The sequence below is a fragment of the Pipistrellus hanaki genome (assembly GCF_964339955.1).
Source record: "Pipistrellus hanaki genome assembly, chromosome: 16".
In the NCBI taxonomy this organism is placed as follows: Eukaryota; Metazoa; Chordata; class Mammalia; order Chiroptera; family Vespertilionidae; genus Pipistrellus; species Pipistrellus hanaki.
The window spans coordinates 865,962-876,238 of NC_140518.1; the positions used below are offsets into that span (position 1 = coordinate 865,962).

General features: G+C 69.2%; 2 protein-coding genes across 4 annotated transcripts; one reads left to right on the forward strand and one right to left on the reverse strand.

The window, feature by feature from the left end:
• Nucleotides 1–1,337: 1,337 nt before the first annotated feature.
• NDUFAF8 (NADH:ubiquinone oxidoreductase complex assembly factor 8) lies at nucleotides 1,338–2,466 on the reverse strand. The gene is made up of 3 exons (XM_084862119.1): nucleotides 2,229–2,466; nucleotides 1,984–2,094; nucleotides 1,338–1,612 (listed from the first exon to the last, which is right to left on the reverse strand). Exons 1-3 carry the CDS (start codon nucleotides 2,310–2,312, stop codon nucleotides 1,583–1,585), a joined length of 225 nt encoding a protein of 74 aa, XP_084718245.1. The 5' UTR covers nucleotides 2,313–2,466; the 3' UTR covers nucleotides 1,338–1,582.
• A 56-nt stretch (nucleotides 2,467–2,522) lies between these two features.
• Nucleotides 2,523–9,319, forward strand: TEPSIN (TEPSIN adaptor related protein complex 4 accessory protein). Of its 3 annotated transcripts, none has more exons than XM_084861974.1 (13): nucleotides 2,523–2,707; nucleotides 3,368–3,440; nucleotides 3,656–3,747; nucleotides 3,893–3,986; nucleotides 4,666–4,733; nucleotides 4,854–4,932; nucleotides 5,023–5,094; nucleotides 5,707–5,964; nucleotides 6,406–6,577; nucleotides 6,733–6,846; nucleotides 6,960–7,038; nucleotides 7,188–7,322; nucleotides 8,047–9,319. In XM_084861974.1, the coding sequence occupies exons 1-13, from the start codon at nucleotides 2,660–2,662 to the stop codon at nucleotides 8,563–8,565; spliced, it is 1,803 nt and encodes a 600-aa protein (XP_084718100.1). In that variant the 5' UTR covers nucleotides 2,523–2,659; the 3' UTR covers nucleotides 8,566–9,319. The 3 variants fall into 3 exon arrangements, with proteins under 3 accessions (XP_084718100.1, XP_084718102.1, XP_084718101.1); XM_084861976.1 differs by having other exon boundaries at nucleotides 5,707–5,910; XM_084861975.1 differs by having other exon boundaries at nucleotides 3,902–3,986.
• The last annotated feature ends 958 nt before the right edge of the window (nucleotides 9,320–10,277 follow it).

Below are 10,277 nucleotides of genomic sequence, written 5' to 3' on the forward strand. Positions count from 1 at the left end.
GGAGCAGAAAAGCCCCTGGAGCCGCCGGCAGGTGGACCAGCTGTCCCATGAGCCCAGGGCCTCCCCGCTTTGTGGGGTGTGGGCATCCAGCCCCCCCTCTGGGGCAGGGGTCTCCAGCTGGAGCCTGCTGAGGGTCCCGCCACCCTGGCCTCAGGAGTGTGTGTGTGTGTCCTCATGTGAGGATCTTGTTCCCATTGCTTTTCAGAGAACGGAGAAAGGTCTGGAGGGGAGAGAGGCAGGGGGAGGGAGAGAGGAAAAGAGAGGGAGGGAGAAGAGAGATGTCGAAGACACATTGGCTGGTTGTGCCTGATGGGGGCGGGGAATGAACTGCCGTCAGATACACGCCCTCGCCTGGGACGCGAACCCAACACTGTGGGTGGGCAGACGCTCTAACCATAGAGCCACACCAGCCAGGCCGTTTTTAAATTGTTATAGTTCTATGCAGGGGCAGCCTGCCGAGCTGACTTTTCGGGGTCTGGGGAGGGAGCCCTGCGTGCTGGGCTGCTCGTTCACGGGGCATCCCTGGGCATCCTGTGGGGCCGCGGGAGCCGAGGTGGGTGCTTGTGGTGCCCCCGGCTGGCAGCAGAGCAGCCCGCAGTGGCCTGGGATGAGGCCCAGTGGTGGGAGCTGGCAAGGGTGGCAGGAGGGAGCACCAGGTGGGACTGGTGTGCCCAGTGGAAATGCCAAAAGCTGACAAAGAGGTCAGAGTGGAGGGAGGAAGGGTCAGGGAGAAGAGGTGTGGGCAGCATCAGACAGGCCCACCCGCCCAGCAGGAATGTCTCCCTCGCCCTGGCGGGGGTGGGGGCACCGGTTTTTGTCTGGAGACCCAGTGGTTGCTGTGAAACGTGACCACCCAGCAGCCCCAGCTCAGAACGAGGGCCGGCGCCCCACGAAGCTAGCAGGCCCGTCTCCCTGAGGTGGACACTCGTGTCTGAGACCTGGAGGTCTCACCACTTGGGGGGAGTCGGGCTAATTCTGGAGTTTTAAGCAGAGACGGAAGTGCAGGCCCGGTTCTGGGGCTCAGGGATGCCAGGGCAGGGCGGGGAGCCCAAGGACCATGTGACCTCCATGCCCCAGGAGAGGGGCTCAGAGCAGCGCACGCTCCCAGTGGGTGGCGCGCAGGAGTGCGGGCTGAGGCCTGGGGCCGGTGCGTGGTTCTCAGGACAGGACCCGGCTCCCACCCCATGGGGTGGGGTGGCCTGCAGGCTCGCTGGGCTCCTCCCCCGCCCCGGACTCAGCTTCCCGCCCTCCGCGGAGGCCCCCAGCCCTGCTCGTCTCGCCAAGCCTCTGCGTGGGCGGGCTGGGCTCCCCCTGTGAACCCACAGGTAACGTCCAGAGAGGTCGTGAAGTTCGGGAAACATTTTATTGGTGGGAATTCTCTAAAAAATGAGACTCAGGAGGCAGCTCCCGCATCCCACGCGCCCGGCGGGTTCCTGGGGGCGAGGCCGGGCCGCGCACCCCCAGGGCTGGTTCCCCCGCCCGTTCTAACCCCGTGTCCACGGCTGCTCCGGCGGGGCGGGCCCAGTGCCTTCGCCCCAGGGCTCTGGGTGTTCCAGGCGCTGGCTCTGCGCCCTCGTCCGGCCTAGGGGCCTCCCTTCAGGGCGTCCTTGGTCTGGAAGAGGAGGTGCTTCGTCTGAGTGGTTCCCAACAGACGGCTGCGGTACCGCCGCCAGGAAAAGGCCGTCCTCCCGCCAGTGCCTCCCGGAGAAGCGGAGCTGGGCCGCGGGGTGTGGGTTCCGGGTGGAGCACCCCCCCCCCCCCGCACCCCACCCTGACGACGGCACCACGGGTTCACAAGGCGCTGCCACGCACCCGCCACGTTCCCCACCTGCCGGGCACACGGGCTCCTGGCGGTGGGGCCACGCGTGCAAGGTCGGCCTGCAGCGTCGGCAGCACCAGCCTGTGCCCGGCACGGGCCGCGGGAGGGAAAGGAGGCCCGCGGGACACTCGCCGAGGCGGGGCCGGGAGGGCGCGTCCACCTACCGCGGCGGCGAAGCAGCGCCGCAGGGCCTCGAACTCCTGCGCGCAGAGGTCCTTCCTCAGGCGGCCGCCCGGGGCCGTGGACGCCTGCACGCAGCGGCCGTAGGCGACGGCCTGGGGACGGGCGGCGCGGGACAGGGTCGTGGCGGCCTCGGGGCCCGTGGGTCCCGGCGCAGCCCCCGCCCCCCCGCCAGCGCCCCACCCCCCGCCCCGTCCCGCAGGTGCTGCCCCGACCCACAGCTCCTCACCTCAGCCCTACAGGCCGCCAGGCGCTCGGGGAAGGCGCGGAGGCGGCATCGCACGCGCCCCCACACCGCTCCGTTCCCCGACATGAGCACCTCTTCCTGGTACCCGTGGGGGCCGCCATTTTGGGTCCGGCCCCTTCCTGGAAACCACCCCTTGATAGGTTGACGCTTCCGTCCATCACCTTTCTCCAGCTTTCTAATAGGTCAGGTTTCAGCCTTCGCCTCAATCTCTCCGGAACCGCGGTCTCCAGGAGCCCTATAATTGGCTGGGAAGCTATCTGTCATTCATTTGAGACTTCGGGTTGGTTAAGGCTCAACTTGTTGACCTAAGTCCGCCTCAGGTCCCGCCCCACGCGAGCGATTGGCCAGCGGGCCAGACCCGCGCGGTGATTGGAGGGGCTGGGTCGGGGCAGGGCCGGAAGGTGACCTGCATCATGGCCGCCGCACCGCTGCTGAGAGACCGGCTCAGCTTTCTGCACCGGGTGAGAGCGGGTGGCCCGACCCCGCTGCGCGCCGCCTCCCCCGCCTCGCCTTGGGCCACAGCCACCCGCCTCCCGCCTCCCGCCGGGGTCCCCGTGCCCCGGTTCCCCCCGGGCTCCGCGCCCCCGCGGCTCCCCTCCCCGCCCCTGCTGCCGGCGGCGGGAGCACTCAGCCCGCGTGACAGCCGGGCACGTGTGACACCAGGCGGCGCCTTCGCGTCCCCGAGGCCTTGTGCCGCCTCCCGGCGAGGCGCGTGGGGCACGGGGCTCCGGTCCGCACCCCGCGCTGGGGAGGCAGCGCTGACAAGGCCACGCGCGGTGGGGGCAGCGCTCCTCCGGCGGCTCCTCCCTGAGGTCTGTCCCCTGAGTCCCGCCGTGGTGCGTCCGGCGTGGGGGCCGGCCGCCGTCCTGCTCCGGGAGACGGGCCACCGCCTCCGCTGGGGAAGGGCTTCCCTCTGCTCTGGGCTCCGCCAGGGGATGTGCAAGGGAGCGGCCTGGGCTGTCCCTCCGCCCTCCCGCCAGCCGCCCGCCGCCAGCGGGACCATCGCCGGGCAGCGCCAACCACGGCGCCCCCAGGCGCCCCGGGATGGCTGGCCCCTCTGGGGGCCCCGTGGGCTCGCCCCTGCGCCACCCGCTCACGGCGGCGCTCTCGCTGCCTTTCAGCTCCCGATCCTCCTGAAGGGAACGTCCGACGACGACGTGCCGTGTCCGGGCTACCTGTTCGAGGAGATCGCCAGTATCCTCCGTGTCCCGCAGGCCCCGGGCCCCCGGAGCCGCCAGGTGCGGCCGGGCCGGGAGCCGCGTCTCCGAGGACAGGAGCCAGGGAGGCCCCCGGCGCCCGGTGCTCCTGAAACCCCGCCTGGGCTGGGTGCCCGCGGGGAGGGCACCGGAGAGGTTCGGTGACGGAGGCCCCGGTCAGCTCCATCCTTCCTTAACCCAAGCGCCCTCCAGAAATCTCCCACGAGTCGCTGGGCAGCAGCCAGTGCCTCCTGGAGTACCTGCTGAGCCGCCTGCAGAGCGGCTCCGGCCGCGTGAAGCTCAAGGTGAGGCCGGCGTGGCCGCTGACCCCCGGGGGTCAGGTCCACCTGAGCTCACACCGGGTGGGGAGGCGGAGGGGTGGGGGGGCGGGAGGCAGGGGTGGGTGGGTGGGGCCCCGGGCCTGGCCCCGCCCACGTGACCGTCCCCCAGGTGCTGAAGATCATGCTGCACCTGTGTGGCCACGGCTCCTCCTCCTTCCTGCTCCTCCTCAAGCGCAACTCCGCCTTCATCCAGGAAGCGGCAGGTACCGGCCGGCGAGTCCCTCAGCCCCGCGACCCCCACCCCTCGGGCCCCCCAAACCCTTGCTCCCACCTGGGCCCTCTGCCCCCAGATCTGCTTCCTCCACCTGTGGGGTCCTCGTCTCTCCAGCGGCCGGTGCCCTGCTAGGACCGGCTGTCCGCTGCCTGTCCCCGTGCCCGGCGGGCACACTCGGTACCCGGCCACAGGGCAGTTCCCGGCTGAGGCCGAGGAAGCACAGTATAAGCCTTAGGGGCGGGGAGCGGGGAGGGACCTCTGAGGCTTCCCCAGCGGGGCCTGGCCTGTCCTGATGGGGCGCCAGGTGGGTCTGGTGGAGCCCCTCACCGCCCCTCACCCCCAGCTGGGGTGGCTGTGCGTCTCCCTGACAAGGACTGTGGGCGTGGGCCTGAGAGCTCCCCCTCAGCCGGGGGCTTCCTGGCCCAGGTCAGTCTCGGGGTGCACCGCCCCCACATCCCCACGGCTGCCCTCCAGGCCAGACCCCCCTCACAGGCCGCCCCGGGGGCAGCACCAGACAGGGGCCGAGCTGCCTTGGCTCCCAGGTGCTGTGGGGCCCTCAGCTGCCAGCCGGGGGGACTGGAGGGCAGACCTTGTTTCAGGGACTCCCCGGTGGGGCGGGGCGGCTGGGGTCGGGGCAGCGCCCGCTCAGCCGTCCTCCTGCCCTGCAGGGTTCACGGGGCCCCCGGACCCTCTCCACGGGAACAGCTTGTACCAGAAGGTGCGGGCGGCCGCCCAGGTGAGCCCGGACCAGCTCCCGGGGACCCAGCGGCTCCCGCTGGGTGGCCCTCGGGGGGGTGGGGGGGGGCAGGGGCACAGTCGGATGTGTGGCCACGCTGAGCACCTCACTCCTGTCTAGGACTTGGGGAGCACCTTGTTCTCGGACACCTTGTCCCCTCCTCCCCCCGCCCAGCCTCCCAGGGCCCTGCCTCCCGCAGGTACGCAGCCTTGTCCAGCCCGTCACGGGGTCCCCCGGGGTGGGCCAGGGGCCTCCTCTCCAAGTATCGGGTGACTCGGGTTCCCCGCAGGCATGGGCTCCCAGTCCCGGCCCCAGAGCACCCTCCAGGGCTTTGGCTACAGCAAGGAGCCCGGCCCCGCGGGTGAGTGCTGCCCGGCTCCGGGTGGGGAGTGGGAGAGAGTGAGAGGGAGGGAGTGGGAGGGAGGGAGTGGGAAGGAGGGAGTGGGAGGGAGGCCCGGGAGTGGGCAGAAGGTCGTGGGAATGGGCTCCGGGTGGGGAGTGGGAGGGAGTGGGAGGGAGGGAGTAGGAGGGAGGGAGTGGGGAGGGAGGGGAGGGAGGGCCCGGGAGTGGGCAGAAGGTCGTGGGAATGGGCTCCGGGTGGGGAGTGGGAGGGAGTGGGAGGGAGGGAGTGGGAGGGAGGAGAGGGGGAGGGCCCGGGAGTGGGCAGAAGGTCGTGGGAATGGGCTCCGGGTGGGGAGTGGGAGTGGGGGAGAGGGAGTGGGAGGGAGGGAGTGGGGAGGGAAGTGGGAGGGAGGGAGGAGTGGGAGAGGGCCAGGGTGCAAGGAGTGGGCGGAGGGTGCGGGCGGGGCAGTCTACAGTGGGGGCACCAGAGGCGCGGGCAGTCCGGCCGCTGTGCTGCCCGGGGTCACAGCTCGGCCTCGGAGGCTCAGGCCCCCGGGGTCACAGCTCGGCCTCGGAGGCTCAGGCCCTGGAGTGGAGGGCCTGGGCCGGCGCCATCCCGTCCTCTGTGCAGGCTCCCCGGGGGAAGCCCTCCTCGCCACCCTCCAGAAGGCCGCGGAGGTGGTGGCCAGCGCCGTGCGCCCTGGGCCCGAGGGCCCCGGCTCCCAGGGGCCCCGGCTGCAGGGGGACGCCTACCAGCCCGCTGTGACGCCTTCCGCCAGCCACGGCCGCTTCGCCCCGGGGAGCCCACCCCCTGGCGCCCGCCCAGGTGCCCGAGGTACCGGGCCTGACTTCTTGTCCGTGGGCTCCTTCCTGCCACCTGCTGGGCGATGTGAGGAGGGCAGCCCCCCACCTGACACCAATGCCACCCGCGTCCCCTGGTGGCTGCACGCAGGCCGTGCTGCCCAGCGTGGGCTCGGTGTGGGACGACCCTGGGTGGGTGGGGCTGGCTGAGGCCAAGGCCCCAGCTCCCAGGTGCAGGGCCAGACGTGGGCTGGGCCAGAAGCCCTTCCGTCCTGAGGGGTGGGTGCCCGTCTGGGCGGCTCTGCCTCTGGCCCGGGCGTCGGGTGGCTGGGCAGCAGCTCAGGTTGACTGAGAAGGATGTGCTGTGAGACAGGAGGGGGTGTCCCGACCTGAGCCCCATGCCGTGTTTCCGCCCTGCCTGTGTGAGGCAGCACCCTCTCTGGCCCCCTAGGCCCCAGTCTGGGGTCCCCGGGAGGTGGTGTGAGGCCAGTCTGAGGCCCGGGTCTCACCGCGGTCACCTTTCTTCCAGCCGCCAGACACCAGCCGGGCCAGGCGGGCGGGGGCTGGGACGAGCAGGACAGCAGCCCCGGCTCGCAGGGTTCTTGCCGGAACGGCCAGAGCAAAGCCTCGGGCTCAGGCACCTGGTCGGGCAGTGACAGCCCCTCGGGGGCCAGCGGGGCGCCCAGCGACCAGGCTGAGAGGTGAGCATGCACTCGGGGTCCCGACCAGAGGGACGTGACCTGGAAGGCGGCCCTCTGCCCGCCCGCTGTGCCCAGCCCCTCCGTGCTCTCACTATCAGGGTTTGCCCAGGGGCGTGGCCTGGAAGGCCAGCCTGCCCACCCGCTGTGCCCTGCAGGGTGGAGGCCATGGCCCTGAGCGACTGCCAGCAGGAGCTGAGCCTGGTCCGGACGGTGACACAGGGGCCGCACCCCTCCCTGAGCCCCGAGGAGGTTCAGCGCTTCATCAGAGAGTGAGCCCCCGACCAAGGCCCCCCCGCCCCCCGTCCCCTCCTCCGTCCCCCCTCCCCGCTCCCCAGGGAAGGGCCCGGCGCCGCCCGCCCACCTGCCCTCCTCCCCTCCGCAGGTGTGGGCTGCTCAACTGCGAGGTGGTGCTGGAGCTGCTGGCCCGCCGCCTGGGCTGGCCCGGCGAGCACGCGCAGATGGTGAGGGGGTGGGGGCGGGCGGGCACGGGACCCCTTCCTGGGTCTGCCCCGGGAGGGGTGGGGGGCGAGCACAGCGGGCAGTGGGGCTGCCAGGAGGTCCTGGGGACTCAGTTTCTGGTGGAGCCTGCTGACCCCCTCCCGCCCCGCAGAGAGCCCTGGGCGCCATCGCCGCCCTGGGCTGCACGGACCTGCTCTCCCAGGAGCGCCTGCTGCTCCTCGCCGGGCCGAGCCTGCAGGAGCTCAGCGCCCGCAGCCCCGGGCCCGTGACCAGCAAGGCCACCAAGGTGGGCAGCGCCGAGCCCAGGGCAGTGGGTGCGGGGACCCCGTCTCTCCGGTCCTTCCCAGACAGGCCCCTTCCCTGCCGCTCGCCGCCCTGGACAAGCCGTGCTCCAGAGCAGCTCGCAGCCTCCCTGCCCACTCACCCGCCTTCCTGCCCAGCAGCTCCGCCCTGTGGGGGCCTCCTCTCCCCCTGGTTCGCTCACGTGCCTCCTCCTGTAGGAAGCCCTCCTTGATTGCTCGGGTGGGTCTATTCCACTTTCTCCACTCGTGTCACAGCTCCCGGTCTGTGCTCGGCTCCCCAGTGGGCAGCCCCTCCCTGCCTGGGCTCTCACCGCCCCCCCTCACCCCCCACAGCCGGGCCCGCAGCTCCCCTGCCTGTGGCACCCCTCCGCTTCACCCCGCTTCCTCTGTGGCCGTGGAAGTTCAGATCCTCAGTGTCCAGCCCCCGAGTCGTCCTCCATCCCAGCATCGGGGCGGCTGCAGTGGCTGAGGGCATGCCGTTCCCGGTGCCTCTGCCTGTGCCGCGGGCCACGCCTCTGCCTGTGCCGCGGGCCAGGCGGCGGGGCGATGGCAGGGAGGCTGTTCGTGAGGCAGCAGAGGGGAGGTCCAGGCGTCGCTCCGCCCAGCGGGCCCTGCCTGGGCAGCGCTGAGGAAGGCTCGGAGCGGGGGTGCGCCCTCCGGGGCCCCCAGGACCACTGGGCCCTCACCAGGCCCCTTCCTCCCGCCCAGATCCTGAGGCATTTGGAAGCCTCCTGCCGACAGCACGCCGCCCGGAGGCCGCCGGCCGAGCCCCGCCCCGCCGCCCCGCGCGTGGGCCCGGCTGACCTGCTGACGGACGCCCTGCCTCTCGCCGGGGCCCCCGAGTTCCTCCAGCCTCTGAGTTCAGGCCTGCCCTCCCCCAGGGGCCCTGCAGCCCCTCCCGCCCTGGGTGGGCGCCCTGTCCCAGCCCTCGGGGGCCCCAGGAAGGCCGAGCCCAGACTGGCAGTTCCCAGAGACCAGGAGGCCAGCCCAGAGCAGGGCCAGGCGGGCTCGGATGCTCTGAACGGAGGACTGGCATCTGGCCCAGGCCCCAGCGGCAGCCACACGTCCCTGTTCGCTGGCATGGAGCTGGTGGCCTGCCCCCGCCTGGTGGAGGCGGGCCCTGGTGCCCAGAAGCCCCCACAGCCCCCGTGGACGCTGGCACCCAGGGCGGCGGCCCCAGAGCCTCCTGGCTCAGAGCCGTCGGCTTTTGCCTTCTTGAACTCATGACCCGGCGGTGGCTGCACACGGGCCCCCGGCCCTCCGCCCGGGTCTGCGTCGGCCTCTCCCGCACCCTGAGGCCTCGGTGCGGGGAGCAGCCAGCCAGGTGAGCGCGGCGTGGACGAGCCGTCCAGGAGCGGGCAGGAGCCACGAGCTGGCCAGAACCACGTGGAGGCGGGGGTGGCAGGCAGGACTGGGGTGGGGGTGTGCAGAGCCCCCAGTGTCTGCGGGCCCAGGGGCTGAGCTCGGGACAGGCTGGCAGCCGGCGGCCCAGGCCGCTGGGCCTCCCGTCTCACCGCCGCCTGGTCTGGCCGCCTGAGCACTCTGTCCCGTGGTCCATCTGCAGATGCCATCGGGCCCTCAGGGGCAGAGGGGCCCCCGGCCCCGTGCGGTGGGAAGGAGGGGGCAGGTGATTGAGCTCGGAGGCAGACCTGCCGAGCTGTCTCCTGGGGCGTGTCGGAGGGGCCAGGGGCAGACACCAGGCGGGAAGGCAGACCCCGGCTGCTCGGTCTCCCTCCTCCCAGAGGCTGCTCTCGGCCTGGACCTCCCGTGGCCGCGGGGAGGTGGGCGGCAGGGCCTCGGAAAGAAGGGTTCGTGTGGGTTGGAACCAGGCTTGGATCTGTGAGCTCAGAGCCCTCCTCCTGCAGGGCCATGGGCAGCTGGGGCAGCCCTGTGGCCGGGGGCACCCTCTGCCGAGGCTGCTTCCTGCAGATGGCAGGGCGGCCTCTCCGGGAGCTTCCTGAATAAACGGTTGTCTCACCGAGTGCTTTTACTTAGCGCGTGTGAGTGTGTGTGAGTGTGTGTGTGTGTGTATAAGTGGTGTGTGTGTGTATGTATGAGTGGGTGTGTGAGTGTGGGTGTGTAAGTGGTGTGTGTGTGTATGTATGAGTGGGTGTGTGTATATGTGTGAGTATGTGTGTGAGTATGTGTATGTGTGTGTATATGTGTGAGTGTGTGTGTGTGTATGTGTTAGTGTGGGTGTGTGTGTATATGTGAGTGTATGTGTGTGTATATGTGAGTGTGTATATGTGTGTGTAAGTGTGCATATGTGGTGTGTGTGTGTGTGAGGGAGAGGGAGAGAGTGTGTGCACGCTTACACTTTAATGCGATAGCCGTACGAAGGGGCACACTCAGAGGACTTCTCCAGTTAGGGACAGCCATCATTTCTTTCCTAAATGCTTTGTAGAACTATCTGATCCTGTAATTTTCTTAATTGCAAAGTTTTTAACTTTGAAATTCAATTTCTTAAGTAGATATAGGACTATTTGGATCATATATTTCATTGTGAATTTCAGTTACTTGTGTTTTTTAAGGCATCAGTCCATTTCATGACAGTTGTCAAATTGTCCTTTTAGTTTATGTTCCATCCTTCATTTCTTTAAAAATTTTGATTATGGTATCACATAATTGTCCTCATCCCCCTATTCCCATCCCAAACCCCTCCCCACACATGCCCCCACCCCCCTGCTGCCCATGGCCACTGGCTAGGCCCATGTGCATGCACACAAGTCCTTTGGTTGATCTCTCCCCCTTACCCCCACCCTCCCCTACCTTCCCTCTGAGGTTTGAGACGTCCTTCATTTCTGATGATAGTGACAGTGTTTTCCTCTCTTTTTCTTAGTCTGATTAGAAGTTTATTAAGATTGAACTTTTCAAAGAACTAACTTCTGCTTTTATTTTTCCGTAGCTTTTGTGTTTCTACTTCATTGCTTTCTGCTGTT